Here is a 26646-nt window from a genome sequence, read left to right on the forward strand (position 1 = left end):
GTTAATTCACTTTTATTAACTCTTTTTTCTGTACTTTTTTACTTTATTTTTAGCCCCCATGGGGGCTATAAAATGCAATCTTTTGATTGCATACACAGTTCAATGCTGAGCTTTGGCTCAGCATTTATCAGTGTTATCAGTGCTCTGCTACTTTAGCCTGCCATGGCTGGCTGGGGACATCAGAGCAGCGACCAGATAGCGAGGAGGCAGATATGGGCCCTCCTGTCATCCACTCATCTGATTGGGACCCGCAATTTTGATGTGGATGTCCCAATCAACTCTGCTGAGCTACCGTCACCTACAGATGCTGTACTTAGCTCCCGGGTTAATGCCTGGCATCGGCCTGATAGGAGGTGTCCGGAATTAACTATGGGTCCTGGCTACTGGTAGCAACCGGGACCCACCTGGTATGAAGCGTTCTCAGCTTTTGACCGTGCTTAAATCTGCGGTAACAGGACCAGGGACCTTGGTACTTAAGTACCTGTATGTAAGTACCTAAGTACCTGTACGCCCTTCGTCCTAACATTTTTAACATGTATATTACTATTCAGACTTTCTCTTTGTCATTATAGGGCAGTGAGTGCAAAATGATGGCGGGAACTCACATCATAATGTTAAAAAGTGAATTCAGGTAGAGAAAACAGACATGGTCGCACATCTACATTTTGTATTTTGATCCACCTGCTTCTCAGCATAAATTAAAAGACCAACAGGTTGTTAGTATACATTTTGATGAAAAGGTACAAGCCTACTCGCCACATCAAGGCCACCTATTTAGAGATTTCTCTATTTGAATTCACATTGTGTTTTCTATCCCCTCCTTTTTTTGTTGCTTTCACTTGGTCTGAACTCTGCCCCACTCCCTCAGCCCAACCCTATATATAGTAGCAGGTAGCTACACAGGGCCCTTTCATTTCTGGCAGCCTCCCAGTCTGACTGGGAGCACATGGTAAGTGAGCTCATACATCTTGTTCAGACTGGTGTGGTGCTGTGCGACGTCCATTGCTGCCGTGGCACCATGTCTGTGGGGAGGTGCCACCCAGGGACTGTTTTGAGTATCATTGGGGACACTCTACCAGTGGGTTGTTCCCCCTGTGGGCACTGGTGTTGTGGCAGTGGTGTTCGTCGCCGCCCAGTGCTACACCATTTTATGCTAGGGACGTTAGGGAAGCACTCTAAATAGGTTGCCTTGACCTGGCGTGGGCTTGTACCTTTTGATCAAAGTGTATACTTACAACCTGTTAGTTTTTGAATTTATGCTGAGAACCAATTAGATCAAAGTACAAAATGTAGATGTGCGACCATGTCTGTTTTCTCTACGTGAATTCACATAATGTTAAAAAGTGTCAAAGGGTCTGAACTGTTTTTCGCTTTTTTTGCTCTAACAATCAACTCACTTGTTTCAGATGCCACTAATGTAACATTTTTCCATGGTGTCATTTCACGGTCAAGAGTTTTTTCTAAGGTTAAAGAACCATTTCCTGAGTTTACACTGAAAGTTCTCTCCAAGTCTGTGTTACGGTCAATGCTGTATCTGTAAAGACAAAGTTAAAGCAAACATGTCAGGTGATTTCTGTTATCCTATCTGAAAGCAGGATATCCAGAAGACATAGAACTAGTCACCCGAGATTGTTTCTCCTCTGATGTCCCTGTTCCATCTGATATAGGGGTACTATCACTTTTCCCAAATGTATAAATAGAAATTGACATAATTTCTGCAGCATCATTTAACCAGTATAAAAATTTCTTATTAGAGCATTGACTCTAACTCCTATCAGTCCATAAACTCATGTACAGTCCAAAGAGTAATATTCAACTCAGACTCATCAGAACCTTCATTCCGCTCAATCCACACCCTCAAGCTACCAGCCTTTGCTTGGGGAGGTCTATGGTTGGGTGGAATGTAATTGCCTTCTAATCTGGAGCTGGATGTAGAGGGAAGGGTATATTACCTACCATTCTGTTTCTTTTTCTCACAATTCTATATGGTACAAAGCTGAATAGATTTTTCTCCTTTGGTGTAGTAGACCTATTTTGCTAAAATCTCTTATCTTGCTCATGTAATGTAAATATCTTAATATTATCACTTTTTTTGTTTTGTTATTAAATGTACTTTTATTTTTCTGTATTCTCTTACACTTTTTTGATGGTTCACTTTCTCACTAACACCTTCACTTTTATCCTTATATAGCGGGTGAAATAAGTATTAAACACATCACCATTTTTCGGACTAAATATATTTCCAAAGGTGCTTTAGACATACAATTTTCACCAGATGTTGATATCAACCCAAGCAATCCATACATCTAAAGGAATCAATACATTTAAGTAAAAAAAATTAAGTAGTATTTAATAATGTGAAATGACACAGAAAGAAATAAAACTGATATGTATTTAATACTTTGTACAAAAGCCTTTGTTTGTAATGACAGCTTCAAGACGTCTCCTGATTAGAGATTTGATTTGCTGGGGTGTGATTTTGGCCCATTCAGCAGTTTTGTGTAGCGATCATGCAGCCAGGACATGGCGCCTAAATGTATTTCTTACTGTTTTCTTAGAAGTTACAAGCCTTTTTGAAGTTCTCCACACGTTTCCTTGGCTCTTGGACAACTCTTCTGATTATTCTTTTCACTCCTCTGTCAGAAATGTTGCGAGGAGCACCTGGTCGGGGCAAATTTATGATGAAGTAATTGTCATTTCACTTCCATATTATATTACAGTACTTACTGGAACATTTAGAAGCTTAGAAATGCATTATGTTTTGCAAAAATTAGTTTGGAAAGGTCTTGAGACAGCTCTTTGCTTTTACCCATCAGGCGAGATCAGATGAGATGTGTCTTGTGTAAAACCATGGCAATGAGACCTTTTTGTAGGCCATCAGTTGGGACTGAATCAGCTGATATTAATTTCACTGATTGGCTAGTTTCTTAATTACTGACAAATTTCCTTTATTGTCTTGGCTTTCCATGCCTTTTTGAACCTCCCTTTCTTTATGTGTTCAATATTTTCTCCCTGTACCTTTTGACATTATTACACTTAAAGGGGTACTCCGATGGAAAACTTTTTTTTAATTTTTTTTTTATCAACTGGTGCAAGAAAGTTAAACAGATTTATCAATTACTTCTATTAAAAAATCTTAATCCTTATAGTACTTATCCGCTGCAGTATACTACAGAGGAAGTTATTTTCTTTGTGAATTTCTTTTGTCTGTCCACAGTGTCTGTCCACAGTGCTCTCTGCTGTCCAGAGCAGCAGCAGGAGAGGTTTACTATTGGAATTTTCTCCTACTCTGGATAGTTCCGGACAGAGGTGTCAGCAGCGAGCACCATGGACAGACAGAAAAGAAATTCTAAATGAAATTAACTTCCTCTGTATTATACAGAAGCTGATGAGAACTGAAAGGATTAAGATTTTTAAATAGAAGTAATTTACATATCTGTTTAACTTTCTGGCACCAGTTGATTAAAAAGAAAATTCCACTGGAGTACCCCTTTAACTTAATATCTAAGCATATTTGTGTGTTTTATTGTTTTATTTTTTTGTGTGTATGGATCACCTGGCTTGTTACGAACGTCTGGTGAAAGTTTGTCAACGTCAATAGCATCTTTGGAAATATATGTTTAGTGAGAGAATAGTGATGTGTTTCATTTTTTTATTTTACCCACTGTAAATTCCATTTTCACACGGCTAGCAGCATTATTTTTTTCTTTTTATCAGCAGGGTGTAAACAAATGGTGGCATAATCACCCGGTCATGCTTTAATTTACTTGATTTCTTTCAATCACCCCTTTCTCATACAAATGCAGCCTATGATTAACCATGGCATTAAAGGATATAAATTTAGGGTTCATAGAGTATTCTTCTACCTCATCTCAAATCCTCAGAAGTTATACATTATATTTCTGACCAGCAGATTATTTTTATTTTTTTTTATTAAAAAACACAGCTATTATAGATGTTATAAGTATACAGGTGTACACTGATGTGGCTGAAAAAAAAAAATTCTCTCCATTATATCATGTGTACAGGAAAACATGCAGTCATCACAGTCACTAGTAAACTCCAAGTCCACTGGGAGTGTGTAAGTGAAGGCCAAAAACCTTTCTTTTGGGTAAATCCTGGGGGAAAAAATATCCAAACTATGAAAGTGATATTAAATTATATTCTATTAAAAAATATATATATTTTTCATGCTCGGGAGGTGTTTAAAAAATGTTACTGGTTGTACCATATCATCTCTCAGAAAATAGTAAAAAAAAAAAACTTACAATCCAATTCACACAAACAATTTACAATCCAATCCAGGTGCTGCCATCTTCTAGTAATTTCTCTTGGAATAATACGTATCTCCACATGGGACTGGAAAGAATTTGACTTCCCACACAAAGCCCTGACTTCAATCCCATCTAACACCATTAGGAAAAACTACAGCAGAGATGACAAGGCAGGCACTGTTGTCCAACATCAGTGTCTGACATCACAAATGCTCTTTTAGATGAATGGGTTAGAAAATTCCACAGACACACTCCAAAATCTTTTAGAAAGTCTTCCTGGAAGAATGAAAGCCAGCACAACTTCAAAGAGGGTTAAGCATCTCCATATTATTGGTTATGGATTTAGAAACTGATGCCCTAAAAGCTTCTGTAGGTGTAATGTGTAAGTGTACCGATATTTTGACCATTCAGTGAAGAATAATAATAATAACAACAACAACAAAAACATAAATAATAACAATGTGTTTTATGAAGATATAAAGTCTTAGGGGCATGTTCACATGTTGCCTATTTACCTCCTTATTGTCGTTTTTTTTACCATAGTTTTGGACCTTGTTTTTTTTGGGGGGGGTTGTGATTTTCCAAAAATGGTGCATTTTTACAGCAAATTTTACCAATTACACTAAAATACTGCCATTTCCTGCTATTTTAGGAAAATCACTCCAAGAACACAGTAAAAACATGTAAATGCATCCTCAGGGGAGGTGTATGACTACTAGCCACCAGAGTTAGGTAATAGGTAGAGGTCATTGTGACGGGGTTCACCACTCAGGGATTGTCCCACAATCAACAGAGCAAGAGATAGGAGAAAAGCACCAGGTTTATTGGCAGAGATACCAAAACAAAACACAATCCACAGGATGAAGGGGTGATCCGGAGTCTGGGCAAACAATGGGCATCAGAAGGTCACAGTCACGGGGCAAAAAATGGGCAAGAGAAGGGCACAGTCACTGGGCACCGGGGAAGGAACAAACTGCAGAACCCGGGAGGTCCCCTTGGAGGTCTGTTCCTCACACCCGCTCCTCAGTTCACAGGGGTCAACATCTAAGTCCACAGATAGCTCCAACACGATTCCTTTTTCCAGAGTGTGGCCTCAGCCTCAGCTTCTTTATCCCAGAAATTCTCCAGATTTTGGGGCCCAATCTCCAGGGCAGTGTTTTACTAGCAGCAACCCTTACCCCTGAGATCATCACAGCAACTGCAGCACAAGACTCCCCAATTATTGGGGTACTACATATCCCAGGAGGCTCTGTACTAACATCAGGCCCTGTAGGGTGGGACATTACACACTACTCTGAATCCCCCACCCAGCTCTTCTTATCTTCCCAGATTCCTGTAGGGGGGGGGGGGGGGCACCTCCAGCATCTCCAAGGTGTCTTCCCCCAGACCTGAGGTGGGCAACAGGAATAATTTGCATTCCTTTGGTCAGCATCTTCCTGTGTCCATCTCATGTCCAAACCTACCAACCATGACAACAGAACACCCTGCCCCCTCCATAACACATAGACAAATGGCCTAAGTTACCTAGAGAATACATCTGAAATTATAAGGAGTACTTTGGTGTCGGTGCATCCTCACAGTAATGATGTCACATTAACCCCTTAAAGCCCATTTTGGCCTTAAGGACCTACATGCACCAAAATTAGTATGTTTAAAATTGTCGTTTTCTGGCCCCTATAATTTTTTTTTATTTTTCCGCATACTGGGCTATATAAGTTATCGCGCCATTTTTTTATGACTGTATATACAGTTCAATGCTGAGCTTCGGCTCAGCATTGAACAGTATTATCGTTCCTTAGCCTGCATAGGCTGGAGACAGCAGAGGATCCCCGATTGGACAGCGAGGAGGCAGGTAAGGGCCCTCCTGCTGTCCTCTCAGCTGATTGGGACAATTTGATTTCATCGCAATGGTCCCGATAAGCCCCGCTGAGTTTTACTTTATTTTAGATGCCACAATCAACTTTGATTGCGGCATCTAAAGGGTTGATGCCAGGCATCGGCCCAATCGGCAATGCCTGGCATTAACCCTGGGTCCTGGCTGCTGATAGCAGTCAGGACCCACTGGGTTTGAAGTGTGCTCAGCTCATGACTACGCTATAAACACTGGTAAAGGGAACAAGGCATACTGGTACAAACTGTGTCCTTAAAGGGGTACTCTGGGGGAAAACTTTTTTTTTTAAATCAACTGGTACCAGAAAGTTAAACAGATTTGTAAATTACTTCTATTAAAAATCTTAATCCTTCCAGTAGGTATTAGCTGCTAAATACTACAGATGAAATTATTTTCTTTTTGGAGCACAGTGCTCTCTGTTGACATCTCGAGCACAGTGTTCTCTGCTGACATCTTTGACCATTTTAGGAACTGTCCAGAGCAGCATATGTTTGCTATGGGGATTTTCTCCTACTCTGGACAGTTCTTAAAATGGACAGAGATGTCAGCAGAGAGCACTGTGCTCGTGATGTCAGCAAAAAGCTCTGTGTTCCAAAAAGAAAATAATTTCCTCTGTAGTATTCAGCAGCTAATGAGTACTTCAAGGATTAATATTTTTTAATAGAAGTAATTTACAACTCTGTTTAACTTCCTGGCACCAGTTGATAAAAAAAAAAAAAGTTTTCCACCAGAGTACCCCTTTAAGTACCAGGACACAAGGGCATAACCATACGCCCTGCGTCCTGAACGGGTTAAGTTCACAGGGAGTCAGCTGACCCAGGAAAGATCAATTTCTCTAACACTGTGATTTCCTTTGGATCAGGCTGGTGATCTTGTGACCTAGTTACAGTAATTAAATATATGGATACAGCTGTGCTGGAAGAAAACAGATGGTGTTGTAGGACTAGTCATGGCAAGTGTGCAAAAATAGGACTGTTGTGCTTCTTTAAGTATAGTTTTAACTCTTGATCAATTAAAATGAGCATTTTACATGTTTTACATTCCTGCTTAGTGAAGCTAAGCCATTCCTTGTCTATATAATAAAAGATAAAATAATTAAACTTACTTTACAGAACTTTTGGCAGAGTCAGGATCCTGAGCGGTTACATGCCCAATTATGCTACCTTCTTTGGTGTCTTCATTCACTTCAAACACATAGAAAGGTTTACTAAAAATAGGAGCCTCATCAATATCTTGCAGCAGGACTTTCACAATAGCTGTATCCTTAAATGAGGTAAGGTGAATAAATCTCGGATCTTCATATATGTTAGCAGCTTCCACTTGAAATGTGTAAAGTTTCTGGCTTTCAAAATCTAGAGGCTGTAAAGATATTAAATGAACATAACTGATCATTTTTCCAAATAATAATACAATAGTGTACAGTGTTATTGCAAAAAGACATAATTATGAAATAGTATATAGAGTAAATAGATTTTTTTAGGTATTGTAGTGTATTCACTTTACAGTTACTGATCCAATGTTGAATTTTATGGACCCATAATATCACTTATGCGAAAGAAAAAAAAAGGAATTTTAAAATAAACTAAAAAAGGATGATTCATTTTAAACTCTGTCAAAACTCAGTTGGAAGATGGTTCCAGCCTCAATGTTTCTCACTAAGCAGTCATCTTTTTATAGTATAAAAAGGCTAAATAAGGATATAAAGAATCCAGGTTTTTTAACCAGAAGGACATGAAACAGCAGGGTTATACTGTTGATCATATTGCAAAAAAAATAAAAATTCATCATAAAATAGAAAATAAAGATGGATAGTATAGAAAAATCTTGTAATAGTTATATTTTACTTTCAGGAAATCTATACGGAAATCTATGCACATGTATAATGTGAGTTAGTTATGAACTTCCAAATTCTTGCTGAAGAAAAGGGAAAAAAAGAAAACTGATAAACTATATACAAATAAACCGTCTTAGTTATAAAACTTTGGAATGTTTTGCTAAAAAAGGTACAGGAAAACAAAGGTACACAATTGTAATACAAAGTATAGCCTGACTGCTAAGCAGGGAAGTCACAAATCCAGTGGGCTATTGTTCCGCCAAATTAAAATCCTACTTTTACTGACAAAAATGTACACAAAACTCTCCTAAATTAAAAAAAATATATATAGCTAACCTCCTTATCAAATCAGGACTGAAGGGCCTAGTGTATCCCTCCCTGATGCTGTCACCTTGACTATTGAACAAGACCATGCTAGTTGTAGAAACAGCAGATCATGTGGGTGCACAGTGCCTTAGCAACTACCCACAAGGACATAAGGACATGGAAAACTGTAACTTATCTGCATTTTATCTAAGCCTGGAATACCCAAGGAAGACAGAAAGACTAGGCCAGAACTCTGAGGCTCCCCCAAATTATTTATATTTAAATGGGCTTTTCTCCAATTTTTCCAGAACTTCACACATATTGTGTTTCTTTAATGCCCCTCCCTGCTCATGTAGCCCAACTAACAATAATTTCTGTTCAGCTCTCTTTCTGTAGAAGAGCATAGCCTAAAATATTTCTAAGGGGCTGTATCTGGCTGAGTCTACCAAACAATATTGTTAAAATGACATAGAGTTCAGAGTCTAATACAGAATCACTGCGATAGTATGAAGCTTAGAATTGTAACAAATATAAACCTTCATCTACATCCATCTTCTATGTAAGGCTGGGTTCATATATGTGCGGCGTCTGGCACAGTTTCCCTCCGGCATGCACCGGAGGGAAACTGGTGCTAGAATTGATTCCATTCATGGGACAGTTCAAAAACATCCAGCGTCTCAATTTTGATGCCAGATGGTTGCCAGACCGCCCCGGACAGGGGACGCAGCTTGCTGTGTGCCCTTGTCTATTGCCCAGAAACAATGGACGGTGGATGCCATACAAGTGATGACAAGTTGTCATCAGTTGTGGCATCAGTTGCGTTGAGATTTAGGCCGAGTTCACCTATGCCAGAGATATGTGAACCCAGCTTAAGAGGCTTGGCAAACTTTTTAGCCCTATAAGGAACACCACCATTGACTATATAGCCTCCTACATAATCTGAGTTGCAAATTGCACCATACCTTGATAATTCACATTTGTGGCTTACTTATTTCCAGATACCCTTAAAAGGTTCTGCCAGTACCTAGATGTTGCTGGCTGCTGCTGCCATCTGGAATTTTGCTGTTGGGAGCTGGGGAAACCACTGCCTCTCAACAGTATAGAAAAAAATACAGTCTCATCTGCTAAATAAGCAAAGCAAGTGAAATCTCTAGTAAACTTCAAGGGCAGAAAAGCCTTCCAGGTAGACGAGAAACAACTCAACACAAGAATATTGTTAAGCTTTTTAGTTCCTCTCAGGTCTTCCCAAGTAGTACCAAAAAGGATTAAAAGAAGAGGCAGGGCTTTAGTGGGGTTTAGGATTGGGATCAGAAAATAATTTGCAAAAGCTGCCACTGAATAAAGAAGGGAAAAGGGGGTGCCAAGTTACTGCTATTCTAGGGTATGGTTTCAAGTACAGGGAAAAAATTGCGGCCACAAATTGATCTGGAAAGCTGAAGTGATAAAGTGTTTTGGACATGTATAGCCAACTGTCTTAATGATTGTCTTCTTAACATCAGTCATGAGAAGGGCAAGCTGCAAAGGGTAACATTCAGCATGATGTATTAAGTGAATGACCCAATTAGTATTGTCATTTCTTTCCTGTCCTTCAACCTGCTTAGGGTGTCTGAGGTGTGGAAACAAAGGACTGATCTTTGGTGCTAGATTTTTAGCCCACAACTTTAAATCGTACTTGAACAGCGAGCTAGGTCAAGATTTGTTCCATAACTCTGGATCTTTACCCTCTTTTAGTAAAATAGAAATATATGTTTCAATGGCTTGTCATAGAGGGGGGTCGTCTGAGAGAGTTAAACTTGAGTAAAGGCTATGGAACAAGTATGGTGATTCTTTGTTTTATTTTGAATAAGCAATGGGAAAGCCATCAGGGCCAGGGTACTTGCCAAAGGGGATATATTCTAAGGTATCTAGGGTTCATTTCCTCAAATATGTCACAAGGTGACTCTTTGTACTCAGGTGAAACAGAGCAGACAAAAAGTTATCAATAGCTACAACCTTATCAGAGAATGAAGCACTAGTGGGACTGAAAGGCAGAATCTATTTATGGGTGGAGGAGGGGGAAGACCTTTAAGCATTTTAAGTCATTATATTACATTACATTATAATACCTTCTGTTGACTATGTTGCAGTACATAAATCACAAAAAAACTGTAATTTTTTAATGACAATACCTTTTTTACTATTATGATTCCATCCTGTGTATGCTGGTCTGTTACAATATCAAATAGATCTTTAGCATCTCCATCAGTAATCGTATATTTAATTTCTGCATTTTTACCCACATCTGCATCAATAGCTTTTATTCTGCCAGTCTCTGTCCCTATAGGTGCAGACTCCAGAACCACAAATTGGTAGATACCTGTAATGTGTAAACACATTCTGATTTGAGGAGAGATTCATGAACACCAAATAAAAGAACACAGTAGCTGTACTAATATATGCATATATATATATATATATATATATATATATATATATGTACACACATATATATATATATATATATATATATATATATATATATATATATATATATGAAAAATAGGGAACCTTTAAAACATATTGATTTATTTCGTCCTTTTAAAAAATTGTAGAAAAAATTGTTTTATAAAGATAAATATAAATTTAACAATGACCGCCACCAGTGCTACGGAGTATACAACTCCACTGTCTTTTTAGTCAGTTACTTCCAACAATGTCCATAAATAGTCCACACATTGTGTTCAGTGCGTGCTTGATGGTGTTGTCTAGGTAGAAAATTGAGCTAGCACACTATTCACATTGCTCCTTTGAGTCATAGAAAGCGTCCTCGATGCTCAGTGTTCAACATATTGTAGGATTACATCCAGATGGATACTTCTATATTGAGCAATGTCCTAGATTAATATATGTTCTATCCTGGTCAGTCCGTGTTAGGTTATGCAGCTGTTTCCAGAATAGATAGATTAAAGTACAAAGAGTCAATGATTATGTTTCTCATTGTGTCATGTTAACATGACGTGTATCTTTCCCAGTCCTTGCTAGCAGTATTAGATGAGTTAATCAACACCTGGGTGCAATTTCTTCCATTGTTGGCACTTTTTATTATAGGTCTTAGTTCAGACTGTGGTGCGTTTTTGTGTGCAATTTCACATTATATGCTTATTTGACATACACCATTATTCAACATATTTTGTACCATCAAATAGTGAGTCTGCTGTCACACAACAATGTAGGTATCAGTGTAGACTATTTTTGCATTGTTATAGCATATTTAAATTGATCATTTACATAGCAGCCTTTTTGCTCTATTGTGGCTATATCATTTACATCCACGTACCCATGCATTCATTCACATACTGGAATGATTAAAGATAAAACGGCACTGATCATGGTATAGAAACATTTATATCATATCCACTGAACAGTGTCGCTGGTACTACTTTTTGGTTTCCTAATGTAGTTGTATATAACCCTTATATCAGCATTGATAACCGCTGTATCCTGGTATTATTATACACTATCAAGTCATTTTTAGCAAGCACTTACTCATGCCTAGTTAACACATTCACTCAGGGTTGCCACAAATGTATCTAGTAACTATATTAGCATGGTATTAATTTTAAATTAGGCTCCACCTTGAGGATTAAATTAGCCCCCAAGATATTAGGGCTGTATTCAGATACCGATGCATTTTATGTGTGTTATGTGTCGTGTTATAGTCACTGACATTATATGGAATTTAGACAAATATATTGCACATTTATGGGATTCAGAAGTTGTTTATACGATCCTCATTGAGTGACAGTAATACACAGTTGTCCACTTTCTTGATCCCAACATATAATTTTCTGCACTTGCATAATGTACTATTTATAGGCATGTAAGGTTAAGTGCAGTGACCTGCTGCATCTCCACATTTAGGTCATATATAAAGGGAACTCCAAGATTATTTAAGAATGGATGTAAGTCTTAAATACACAATATATGGACAAAAACGCTGTGTTAATTGCAGAATTCCATTTTATGACCATATATTATGCTGCAGAGTTCATTCAAGTCCAACATTTTGGCACATTAACGATTGTCATCATCATTTTTTGAAACTGAACCTGATATCGATCCCAGCTGAGATATGGATCCTCTTTGTATTCTGGTTCAGATGGATGTTAGATCACTTTGTATATTCTGGTTTGACTTGTTTCCTTAGCCAGATCCTCATGAACCGTTTCCAGGCTGATGTTTAGGGATCTATTGAAGTTGATGTCCGACACTGATGGCGGTCAGCATCAAATGAACTCACTCCTACTTCCTTTTGTAGGACGCCTGACCCACCCCTTACTGCAACTTCCACTGGCTCTCCCAATCCTGCAGCTATACGTCAGTACTCTGACGCTCCCTTTCACAGGTATCGGGTTCCTTCTAGCTCAGGTGCTACCAAGTGGGCGGATGCACAAATTTGACAGGATAATTAACTATGTTCTGTCTAGTCACTACAGGGAATTATATTTACAAGATATTTTAAACCTTAATTTGATGGTTAAACATATGTGGATTATTTAAGATACTAAAACAATTCTGGGGTATTAGCCTTATTCTATTATTAACAGTGGATATATAGACTACTAAGATTATTCCCTAGTTTAGAACAGGGATTCAATGATTTAAAGATACAGGAACCTATTTTTAGGAATTTAAAGGGATATGTCCGAAATGCACATTACGTAGCAGAGAACTAGTTTATAACATTTCCTCTTATTGTATGGATAACCTATACAATTAGTATTAGATAAAGCTGGAATAAGCAATAAATTCATTTATGCCTTTGGGTTTAACAGAGTCAATATAGAAAGTCCACCTTGCTTCTGTTTGCAAGAGTATTTTGTCCCAGTTTCCACCTCTAATGGGTGGACGGACCACTTCCAGTACTTGGACTTTAAGTCCTTCTGGGGTCCCTTCATGATGTTGGGAAAAGTGGTTACCCACTGGGGTGTCTCTTTAATGCCTAATGTCAGCAAGATGCTCCTGTATGCGATTCTTCAATGTTCTGTAGGTCTTACCGACATAGTTTACTGAGCAAGGGCACTTCAGCATGTAAACTACCCCCCTCGTGTTGCAATTGGAGAAGTGTTTTAATGGAAAACTCTCTCCTGTACTTTCACTTACGGCAAACTGTCCCTTTTCAATGAATGGACATATGGAACATCTCCCACAGGGATAGGTTCCTTTAAGTCCCGTCCTTAACCTATCTGAGGGCTATCTGATAAGATTGGAGATATTGTTTTATCTGCTTGCAAAACCGCCCAGTACTTTTGCAAGATATCTCTAACCTGGCTGGATTTCTCATCGAAGTTGCCTATGATACGGATGACTTCATCCTCCTCTGCTTTTGGTTTAGGCCTAAGTAGTTGGTCTCTTGAGCTTTGGAGGGCCCTATGGTATGCTCTTTTTAATACCTTGTTAGGGTACCCCCTTTCTCTCAATCTCCCTCTAAGATCCTGTGCTCAATTTTCTACCTAGACAACACCATCAAGCACGAACGGAACACAATGTGGGGACTATTTATGGACATTGTTGAAAGTAACTGACTAAAAAGACAGTGGAGTTGTATACTCCATAGAACTGGTGGCGGTCATTGTTAAATTTATATTTATCTTTATAAAACAAATTTTTCTACAATTTTTTAAAATGATGAAATAAATCAATATGTTTTAAAGGTTCCCTATTCTTCATATATTTTTTCAATAATTGTGGGAGACCTCATCCTGGCAAGTGGACAGTACCACTATTAATTGTTATATATATATATATATATATATATATATATATATATATATATATATATATATATGATAATTTATACAAGTTGTCTGCTGTTCCACGCATTGCACCCCACCAAGCTATGGGACTGTTCGAGCACCTGTCTGATTCCGAAGGATACGCTGTGCCTGGCCTGTCCTCTTTTGTTAATATATATATATATATATATATATATTATATTGCTAACAATATGTAAACTTTTAATACATCTTTTAACCCCTTAAGGACAACAGTTTTTTTTTTATTTTTTAACTTTCGTTTTTTCCTCCTCCCCTTCTAAAAACCATTACACTTTCAATTTTCCACCTACAGACCTATATGAGGGCTTGTTTTTAATGCCACCAATTTTATTTTGTAATGACATCAATAATTTCACCACAAAATCTACAATGAAAACAGAAAAAAAATATTTGTGGGGCTAAATAAATTTTTTAAAATGGCTTTTTAGGGCTTTGCATTCTAAGCAGAGCACTTTTTGTTAAAAACACCTTTATTCTGTAGGTCCATACAATTAAAATGATACCCAATTTGTATAGGTTCTATTTTGTTTTACTTCTGTTAAAAAACTATAACTTTACACATGAAAATTAGTAGATTTAAAAATTTCCTCTTCTGACCCCTATATCTTTATTATTTTTCCGTATACCGGAATGTGTAAAAGGGCTCATATTTTTTGCACTATGATCTGTAGTTTATATAAGTACCATTTTTGTCTTCATGAAACTCTTTGATCGGTTTTTATAAAAAAAAAAATTAGGGTATACAAAGTGGCCAAAAATACGCAATTTTGGACCCAATTTCTTTATGTATACGCCATTGACCATGCAGTTTAATTGACATATTTTTTTAGTTTCAGACATTTATGTACGCAGCGATACCACATATGTTTATTTTTGTTATGATTATATACTTTTTATTTGGAATTTGGGAAAAGGGGGTAGCTTTAAACTTTTAATATAGATGGAGTTAATGAGTGTTGTTTTAAACTTTTATTAACCTTTTTTTTACACTTTATTTGACCCCTTTGGGGACTTTAAGAAGAATCATTAGATTCCTCACCATACTACATTGATCTGTGTGCTCTGCGCTTGATTGATAAAACCTTGTCCAGCCAGGCTTTATCAATCTCAGAGCCGCAGCCAGCACTGGAGGAGAGTTAAGCCCTCCGGCTATGTCACAATAAGTGGATCGCTCCACTGTGATCGTGCTGGGGGGGTCCGATCCACCCCATTTGACATCAAGGGTGTGGTTAAAGGTCCCTTTAGATGCCGCTGTCAGCTTTGACAGCGACGATCTAAAGGGTTAATAGCCAGTCGTGTCAATCGCAGCATGTTGGCTATTAATGGCAGCCCCCCGCTGCAAGAATCAGCTGGCCTGTATGGCACGGGCTCGAGTGGGGAGCCCCCACCATACACTGTAAACAGCACAAGGACTTGTATACATGTCCTTAGTCATTAACCCGTTAAAGTATTTTTTACACTCTTACTGCACAATTTATTCATCTAGCATTCATCTAATTTTTTCACTTTTAATTTCACGTTTACCTACTTTCACCTGAGCTGCAGCAATTTAATATATGTATTGTTTATAGTTATGTTTTCGTTATATTTTATTATATATCTTAGTATACAAGGAGCAAAGTAAAAGGGATAAGTGTAAAGGAAAGACAAATACTTGCTTTGTTTAAATTTCTTTTGTATAAACGATTGTGATTGGTTAAAAAAAACTCTATTAAAAATTTCAATGCTTTTTTTCCAGGCGTTTTAATTTTTTTTGCTTTTGGATCTTTTTTTTTTCAGCTTCTTAAAGCTTTTTTTTTAAGCTTTATTTTAATCCTCAGGCTATGTTCACACACATTTTGGTACCAGCTGTTTTTTTTTAGCGGTTCTTGTTCAAAAGAAAGACATTTAAAAAAATAAAATTATAGAATAATAGATGGTAAATAATGCATTGTGAGCATTACCACACTTTTTTTATTGAGTTCCAGTAAACTCAATAACTGAAACTGACGTTTACAGCTTAAATAAGGCTCAAACTGTGTAAGAACATAGCACATGCCCTACCTAAAAACAATTCTTTAGTTACAAATGTACCACATTGTAATAAGTGACACTAGCTGTCTCCTCTTCTGTATGTATGTCATTTCTAAATACCAAAAAATGGCAAACTACATACACTGCTCAAAAAAATGAAGGGAACACTAAGATAATACATCCTAGATTTGAATGAAGGAACTAATCATATGAAATACTTTTGTCTTTACATAGTTAATTGTGCTGACAACAAAATCACATAAAATGATCAATGGAAATCATATTTATCACCCCATAGAGGTCTGGATATGGAGTCACACTCAAAATCAAAATGGAATACTACACTACAGGCTGATCCAACTTTGATGGAATGTCCTTAAAACAGGTCAAAATGAGGCTCAGTAGTGTGTGTGGCCTCCACGTGCCCGTATGACCTCCCTACAATGCCTGATGAGGTGGCAGAAGCCTGTGCTAGCATTTCTCCTGCGGTGTTGCTATCATTGTGTAAAGAGTGGGAGAAGAGGGTTGCATTGACAATCCAACACAATGGGCAGCACATTGAACACATTTTATAAGTGGTCAGAAACTTGTAAATAACTCATGAAAGAATAAAGTTACGTTAAAACCAAGCACATCATTGTTTTTCTTGTGAAATTCCCAATAAGTTTGATGTGTCACATGACCCTCTTCCTATTGAAAAAAACAAAAGTTGGATTCAAAATGGCCAACTTCAAAATGGCCGCCATGGTCACCACCCATCTTGAAAACTTTCCCCCCTCACATATACTAATGTGCCACAAACAGGAAGTTAATATCACCAACCATTCCCATTTTATTAAGGTGTATCCATATAAATGGCCCACCCTGTATATATCACTACGAACCTCTTATTAAGTCTGAAAAATAAAATGGACACTATCTCACTTCATATGAAATATGAGTATAGGAGTAAATAAAAAGTATTTTTGTATTATTTTTTTAGCATGTTTAATGGTATGTTTTATTTGTTATATCTTGTATGTTTTAAACAGAGACACACACAAACTGCTGATTCCAGAGCGTACTGAAGCAGATTTATAGTTTTTTTACTTGCTTTTTTTTTTGCGATTTAATGGATTTTTTTTTATTTTTTACTTACAATACAAGTGAATTCTGAAGATCTGTCTATGTAGGCCACTTTACATGCAGTGGTCATTAATATATCATTTGTGATTTTTTGAAAATACACAAAATTACACCGTGATGGTTAGAAAAAAAACCTGCAAACATCAACTTCAATGCTGCTCTAGAAACCTACTTTACAAAGTAAAAAGATGGTTAATGGCAGATATGATAAATTATGTGTGTGTGTTTGCCAAAAAACCTGCAACAAAAGTGACTTTAAAAATGACATACTAAACAATTCTCTCTGATAAATCTCCCACACTGTGTTTTGAAAAAATGCCACAAGCCCTAAATACATAGAAAAAATTCAGGAACAAAACCCTGGCTTTATTTACTAAGAGTGGAGAGTAGTTTTCCTTGTGGATTAATTTTAGTTTTTTCCCTTGGTATTTATTATTGTATTTAGTTTTTGACAATTTTCCCCATATTTTGTTCTTTATACATATGCTCTGAACTGTTAAGTTTTCCAGAGCTCAAATCAACCACATTTTATGTGGGAACATTAGAATTTGTGTTGTGTAGGTTTTTAGAAGACATACCCCTTTACCCCAATGGCCATGCTACATTTTTGGGTTTTCTGAATAAAGTGAAGAGTTGGTTGGGATTTTTGCATTTTTTGTCTGAACCTCTGGTGCACAGCACATGTGACACATAAAACCTTACAAAATCTACTCATAAAAGTCTTATGGCTCTGGGACCTTTCCGAAATGAGTCATCTCCATTGACGGAAATCCAATTCTGAGTAGAATCTTCATAAAGAATAGACATCCATTCTTTCTGTGGATGCCGGATCGGGACTTCTGCCATGTGCACAGAGCATAGTTGAAATCAATGGGACTCTGCTGCAGCTGAAAGTCCATGCAGAATTTTTTGGTGGAATTACATTGTCTGAACATGGCCTTAGTAAATGAGGCCCATTGTGTATGAAAATTAGGAGAGAAATTAGGATGAGATACGGTGCCTCCTCCGGTTATGTCGGTGTGATGAATTGGAAATAAAAATTATAAAAACAGGCCCAGTTAAAAGAAGGCTGTTTTTATTTAGGGTGCAACTTAAAAGTTTCGAACCCGAACCGGGTTCTTCGTCATTCAGTTGGGTCACAAACATAGATGGTGCCAATTTTAAATACAAAGAGCAGCTGAGTACTACCGGGTCAGCGGGTCACGGTCAGCTGAAGGTTAGAAATAAAAATTATCATATAACAATGAATAAAGAATAAAACATAGAATTGGTGATACTAATATGTTGTGCATTAAAACATGTAGATAGGAGTTTTATAATGTGAGTTTTACTTGGTTATTTCTTGTTTAGTATAACGCTGCGGTATTACTATGTGCTCGGATATATGTTGAAGGTACGTAATTTCTTGCTTCAGAAGCCCAGGTGTGTCGGGTGGCCATCATATGCTCTTTTCGACATGTACATCGATATGCTACCAATTACTTCTTAGGTACGGTATACTTTAATGTATGCTTCTTAGTTCATGAATGATAGTATGCATTAGGGGTGTTGTAACCTTCTGAGTTGTGCGCGTCCCGGATTATTAATAGTTTGTCAAAAATACTTTAGCTTGGAATCCGGTCGGGGATATGGTTATGTTGGTAGCTTGTTGGGAGTTTAATTAATTTGCAGCGCTGGAGATACATGGAATGTGGCCCGCTTTGACGCGCATGTATGGATGATATGGGTCACATTGTATCCAGCGGGAGCAGATGATATCGGTACCAATGTTGCAGGCGGATATTATCCACATCTGGTTAGAATCTGTTTAAGATGTGCGGGAGCTGCATTCAGCAAGACGCGCATACATAGATGATATGGGTCACATTGCATCTAGTGGGAGCAGATATTATCGGTAACATTGTTACCAGTGCAAGCTGATATAATCCGCATATGGTGAGAGTGTTGTTAAGGAGTTACATTTAGCAAAATGTACGGTATTCTTCTCCATAGGGGGATGCCGATATTACATTTATATATTGATTTGTATGAAGAAGTGATGATTTTGGTATGCAGGACTGGGGATGGTTTGAGTACTCTATTCTTTGTCCGGTCCTTCTGGGGTAGGATGGAGATTAGACAGCGCTGGAGACCCATATTTTTCTTTTCCACCTTCCATGTGGGTGGGGGAGGGTGGGAGATAGTATTGTAATTAGATTATGGTTTCAACAATTTCATTGAGACCATGCGGGGAAATGGTTTCTAACTCATACACTTCTTGTTTTTTGAGTATCTCAAAGCGGTTTGAACATGTTTCTGATATGACATCAATGGGTGTTATTAGACTTGTGCACTAGAAACATTTTCGTTTTGTTTCGTTTTTTCGTTTTGGAAAAAATTTTGGGTTCGGTAATATTTTCGGTTTTGATTTTTCGGATACATTCGGTATTCGGGTACATTCGGTAAATCTTTTTATTCTTTTTTGGACTTTAGCGATCCTAAAAAATTATGGAGATACCTTTTTTATTAAAATTTCATAGGGTACCATAACAAAATAATAATAAAAAAGATACAGTAGTGATGGAAAAAATTGTATCTAATGAAATGTATCTTTTTTATTATGAAATGTTTATTAATTTTTAAACAGGGATCAATTTATGGATTATTTTTTTTCTTTTAATAAAATGGTTAAAGAGAGCTGTGGGGGAGTGTTTTTTTAAATAAATGAATTTTTCCAATGTGTTGTGTTTTTTTAATTGAATTTTCAGGCTTAGTAGTGGAAGCCTGTCATATTGACTGAATCCATTACTAAGCCAGAGCTTAGCGTTAGCCCCCAAAAACAGCTAGCGCTAACCCCCAATTATTACTCCGGTATACACCGCCACAGGGGGGCCGAGAAGAGCTGGAACCAACAGGCCCGGAGCATCAAAAATGGCGCTCCTGGGCCTAGGCGGTAACAGGCTGGCGTTATTTAGGCTGGGGAGGGCCAGTAACAATGGTCCTCGCCCACCCTGGTAACGTCAGGCTGTTGCTGTTTGGTTGATATTGTGCTGAGAATGAAAATACGGGGAACCCTATACTTTTTTTATTATTTAAATAAATTTAAAAAATGCATAGGGTTCCCCGTATTTTCATTCTCAGCACAATACCAACCAAACAGCAACAGCCTGACGTTATCAGGTTGGGCGAGGGCCATTGTCACTGGCCCTCCCCAGCCTAAAAACGCCAGCCTGTTACTGCCTAGGCCCAGGAGTGCCATTTTTGAAGCTCCGGGCCTGTTGGTACCGGCTCTTCCCGGCACCCCTGTAGCGATGGGTACCGGGGTAATAATTGGGGGTTAGCGCTAGCTGTTTTGGGGCTAGCACTAAGCCCTGGCTTAGTAATGGATTCAGTCAATAAGACCAGCTTCCACTACTAAGCCTGAAAATTCAATAAAAAAAAAAATACAACACATTGGAAAAATTATTTTATTTAAAAAAACACTCCCCCACAGCCCTCGTTAACCATTTTGTTAAAAGAAAAAACAATAATCCACCGTAATCCATCAAATCCGCAGTAATCCTCTGCATACACGGATCTGAAACGAGAGGAAAAAAAAACACAAAAAATTGGTTATGACATTTTTGGCGCTATCCGCTGGGGAGAGCACCCATGATGCAATGTCTACCCAAACAGGGAGCCACCAATTGGTGCCTTTGGCTGTCTGGGCATGCTGGGAGTTGTAGTTTAGCAACAGCTGGAGTCACCCTGTCTGGGTAGACACTGGCAGAAGGGTCTGTTCACATTATACAAAACGGACAATGTTAACAGAGCTTCAGATTAACTCGCCTAGTTCCCTTTTGTGGCTCCGCCCCTAATGATGTCATCAGCTACACAGACCTGCCCGATACTCGAGGGAAGTAAGCGGACTTCGTCTTCTGTATACACTATATACAGCTATCTATATATAGCTGTATATAGTGTATACCGCCCAAAGGGTTAACCTACACTGTCCAGCAGTGTAAGTTAACTCTTTCCTTGCTGGCCTTGCGCATAGCGCACAGCTCAGCAAGGGGTTAAGTGAGCCAGCAATGTGTATACTGTATACACATTGCAGGCTCATTGTAAGTTCTTGCTGGGCAGTAGATATACGATGTATACCTACAGCTCAGCGTCAGCTGTTCTCCCGGCTCTGTAGCCCTGAGAACAGCTGATCCCGACATTCACATCACGATGATCGCAGTGGGTGTCAGGAGGAGTGACATCCGCTGTGATCTGTCCTTTACTGCAGGTACTAATACTCCCAACATGGAGCACACTCTGCTCCATGCTGGGTGCTGTAGTACCTGCATTAATAGACATATCGCAGCAAGTGTAACTTCTGACACCTGCTGCAATCTGTCTATTAATGCAGGTACTACGGCTCCCAGCATGGAGCAGAGTGTACTCCATGTTGGGAGTAGTAGTACTTGTAGTAAAGGAAAGATCACTGCGGGTATCACTCCTGACACCCGCTGTGATGCTCCTGTATAATGTATGGATGCGGCAGACGCTCTCCTATGGTCCCCTGCACGGCCGTATATAAACAAATATTCCTATTTCTCACAGAGAGCTGCATATGTGTATATATACGTGAGTGCAGGGGACCATAGAAGAGCGTCCGTCGCATCTATACATTATAGAAGAGGATCGCAAGGGACCCCGACGATCTGTCAATTAGTACAGGTAACTACTACTCCCATCATGGAACAGTGTGTTCCATGCTGGGAGTAGTAGTACTACCTAAAAAAATGTTTAAAAAAAGTAAAAAAACACGGCCACACTACATTTTTATTATTGTCGGCTACATTTTTAGTGCTTTACCTGCTCACATAAATTTATCCATGTTTAAAAATTAATAAACATTTCATAATAAAAAAGATACATTTCGTTAGATACAATTTTTTCCATAACTACTGTATCTTTTTTATTATTTCTTTGTTATTAGAATGAATTATTTACGTTCGTTTACGGATAACAAATGCATTCGTTATTTACCGCATGCATTCGGTAAATAACGAATGCATTCGTTATTTTGCTATTCGTATTATCGTGGCTATTCGGTAATGTTCAAAATATGTTTTCGTGCATTCGGATCGGTCCAAATGCCCGAAAACAGTAAAATTCGGTAAATTAGACATTCGTGCCGAACCGAATTGCACATGTCTAGGTGTTATCCTGATTGGTTCCGATAAAGTTGGGTGAGTTATAAAGCAATGTCTAGAGAGGCCGTGCAGTTGAAATTTATTCTTTATGTTCTGTCTGTGTTTGCTCATTCTGCAGTGTAGAGGTTGAATTGTTCTCCCTACGTATTGCAGGCCACACACGCAGTCAATGAGGTAGATGATGTACGACGACTGGCAGGTAAGTCTGTGTTTTAGTTGGTGTTTTTCTTTTGTTGTATTTGATATGATTTCTTTCACATTGTGTTGTATTTCCCTGCAGCATTTACATCTCTTCTGCCACATCTGAAGCTTCCAACAGGCAGGCTTTCTTTCAATTTTTTCTCTTCATGTTGACGTATCTGGCTGGGGGCTAGAAGGTTTTTTAAGGTGGGGGCTCGTCGGAAGGTGATTCTTGGTTGTTCCGGAATCTTACCTTTCAAATGGATGTCATTTAGTAGGATATGCCTGTTCTTTTTAAGAGCTGTCAGAATTTTGTAAAACACAGACTTACCTGCCAGTCGTCGTACATCATCTACCTCATTGACTGCGTGTGTGGCCTGCAATACGTAGGGAGAACAATTCAACCTCTACACTTCAGAATGAACAAACACAGACAGAACATAAAGAATAAATTTCAACTGCACAGCCTCTCTAGACATTGCTCTATAACTCACCCAACTATATCAGAACCAATCAGGATAACACCCATTGATGTCATATCAGAAACATGTTCAAACCGCTTTGATATACTCAAAAAACGAGAAGTGTATTGGATGTATAAGTTAGAAACCATTTCCCCGCGTGGTCTCAATGAAATTGTTGAAACCATAATCTAATCACAATACTATCTCCCACCCTCCCCCCTAACCCACCCACATGGAAGGTGGAAAAGAAAAATATGGGTCTCCAGCACTGTCTAATCTCCATCCTACCCCAGAAGGACAGGACCAAGAATAGAGTACCCAAACCATCCCCAGCCCTGCATACCAAAATCTTCACTGCTTCATATGATTCAATATATAAATGTAATATCGGCATCCCCCTATGGAGAAGAATACCGTACATTTTGCTAAATGTAACTCCTTAACATCACTCTCACCAGATGCAGATAATATCCACTTGCGCCGGTAACAATGTTACCGATAATATCTGCTCCCAGTAGATGCAATGTGACCCATGTCATCTATGTATACGTGTCTTGCTAAACAGATTCTAACCAGATGTGGATAATATCCACCTGCAACATTGGTACCGATATCATCTGCTCCCGCTGGATACAATGTGACCCATATTATCCATACATGCGCGTCAAAACGGGCCACATTTCATGTATCTCCAGCGCTGCAAATTAATTAAACTCCCAACAAGCTACCAACATAACCATATCCCCGACCGGATTCCAAGCTAAAGTATTTTTGCCAAACTATTAATAATCCGGGACGCGCAAAACTCAGAAGGTTACAACACCCCAAATGCGTACTATCATTCATAAACTAAGAAGCATACAATAAAGTATACCGTACCTAAGAAGTAATTGGTAGCATATCGATGTACATGTCGAAAAGAGCATATGATGGCCACCCGACACACCTGGGCTTCTGAAGCAAGAAATTACGGACCTTCAACATATATATCCGAGTACATAGTAATACTGCAGCGTTATGCTAAACAAGAAATAACCAAGTAAAACTCACATTATAAAACTCCTATCTACATGTTTTAATGCACAACATATTAGTATCACCAATTATATTTGTTTTATTCTTTATTCATTGTTAAATGCAAATTTTTATTTCTAACCTTCAGCTGACCGTGACCCGCTGACCAAGTAGCACTTAGCTGCTCTTTGTATTTAAAATTGCTGCCATCTATGTATGTGACCCAACTGCCTGACCAAGAACCCGGTTCGGGTTCAAAACTTTTAAGTTGCACCCTAAATAAAAACAGCCTTCTTTTAACTGGGCCTGTTTTTATAATTTTTATTTCCAATTCATCACACCGACATAACCGGAGGAGGCGCCGTATCTCATCCTAATTTCTCTCCTAATTCCCATACGTCTTACCGGACTTGCCAGTCACGGTAAAGGATGCAGAGGCAGCCACCTACCTAACACCGCTAAGCGCTGGAATCTCCGACTCGGGATATCTACGGCTTTGTGCGAGTCTACAGGCGGATTAAGGTGCTGTGCCCGCAGCACAACCCGCTATGGTAAGGTGCACTAACCCGCACGTGCCTACTATAAACCGACAGTATCACACTAGGAGTGCGCCTCTTTTTTTCTTTTCTTTCCATTGTGTATGAAGACTTTTTAGTACTTTGCTATATATATGCTAAAGTATTTTGTTAGCATTTGTAGAGTCACAGGGGAAGATTTATCAAAGTCTGTTCAGAGGAAAAGTTGCCAAGTTGCCCATAGCAACCAATCAGCTCGCTTCTTTCATTTTTAACAAGGCATCTGCAAAATGAAATAAGTAATCTGATTGGTTGCTATGGGCAACTGGGCAACTTTTCCTTTGTACAGATTTTAATAAATCTCCTCCATAGTTCTTTTTTGTTCAAAATATAACATTCTCTAGAAATGGCTAATTTTCTGACAGAAGTCAATGAATGTAAAACATGTAAAACAACAACAATGTAACAACATTGTTAACAAATGTTCTTTTTTTATAACAGAAATATTTGTTCTAAGTAGTACTTTAACCACTATACAGAACAAATCAAGTATTAAATTTCACTTAAGAAATGTTTTAAGCTTCGGAAAATGGAAAATATCTCAAAACAAATTGATTTGGACTCCATAAGTACAACTTGGGGACGACTGAAAGCATTCCCCTCAAAAATGTTTGTTCTTGACGAAAAGATGTCTGCACTATTTGTGCAAGAAAATTACTACTGTTTTTGTCTGCTTCACTTAGACCACATTATAGACGCTGTAATTATATTAGAGGTCACTTCAAGGGCATGGTACAATGCAGCATCTAGATAAGTAATCCCCTTTACTTCTCAGTTGAGCATAATGGTAAGAAGCATATACAATTATGTAAAAGCCAAAATATTAATATTTACTAATTAAAATTACAAATCTAATATCTTTTCCAAGTTTTTTTTTATTTTTTATTTTTTTCCCCCTTTCAAATAAGACAGCTGTCATTTATATATAAAGCATTATTTTTTTTTCTTTTATAAAGAACTGAATAGTGATTTGAAAACTCATGAATAAAATATTGTACTAATAACCCCTTTTTCAGCTTGCAAACATTAAGTACAATATTGTAGAGGTTTTCATTACAAAATGAATGGATTTAATTTTGTTTTACTATTTTGTAATAAAGGGAAACAAAAAGCGCCTATTAAAACAGGCTACTGCTTTCCCTTATCTAGCATAAAGCTATAAGCAGGCACTGCAGTGGCACTGTATTTATGAAAGAACATCACAGATGGTATCTGTTAAATTACCAAATTTAAACACAGCACAAGTATTAAATGCATCTTACTCTGTGGGAATCTAGGCGGATTGTCATTGACATCAGTCAGTGTGATGTTCACCGTGGTGGTCCCAGATAATCCTCCCATCTGGCCACCCATATCTTTGGCCTGAATAACCACTTGGTAATGTTCCCTGTTCTCTCTGCTCATATCTGGTAGAGCAGTTTTGATTATGCCTGCAAAAAAAAAAGTGGAAACAAATATAAAAATTTCAAATACTTTCAGACAGAATGTTTTGCGGTAGTAAAGGCATTGTCAGCAAATTCACATTTAATTACATCTCCTTTACGTTGGGTTAAAATCAAGTAGATGAAAAATAGCTAAACATGGATAATTTTTTTTAGGGAGAACATAAACTGATTTAAATATGATTCATTAGCAATTTGTAGCAAACTTAAGATGCTAATTAATTATGTATGCAGAATGGATATCATTTCGCAATGACAACTAAATAAATTATGATTAATTAATTAAACTAGGTTTTAAATGTAACCCTATCAGGATTTATCTTTTCTTGATTTTACTTGCTTTCCCTGGGCATCAGTTTTCAGGTGCATACATATTATCAATTAATTGTTATGACATGAGTTAGAAAAAAGCTATTTTAACAAATATTTTGATAGCGTTGACCAGTTGCCAAGGAAAGATAGGCAGCTACATTTGCACTGAAGTATCATATGTAGTGATGTTCACCTTTTTAAATCCCCCTAGCACTGATGATCCTGTGATCCCTGGTCA

General features: G+C 37.9%; 1 protein-coding gene across 1 annotated transcript in view; it reads right to left on the bottom strand.

Annotated features, from left to right (window-relative positions):
• CDH9 (cadherin 9) overlaps positions 1 to 26646 on the bottom strand; it is a 212072-nt gene that overhangs the window by 26360 nt on the left and 159066 nt on the right. The window contains exons 5-8 of the mRNA XM_056520966.1: positions 25917 to 26084; positions 10474 to 10661; positions 7271 to 7524; positions 1398 to 1534 (exon numbers count right to left, since the gene is read on the bottom strand). Coding sequence (XP_056376941.1) covers positions 1398 to 1534; positions 7271 to 7524; positions 10474 to 10661; positions 25917 to 26084 — 747 coding nt within the window. The remainder of the gene's footprint in view (positions 1 to 1397; positions 1535 to 7270; positions 7525 to 10473; positions 10662 to 25916; positions 26085 to 26646) is intronic.

Source organism: Hyla sarda, chromosome 5, assembly GCF_029499605.1.
Source record: "Hyla sarda isolate aHylSar1 chromosome 5, aHylSar1.hap1, whole genome shotgun sequence".
Taxonomy (NCBI): Eukaryota; Metazoa; Chordata; class Amphibia; order Anura; family Hylidae; genus Hyla; species Hyla sarda.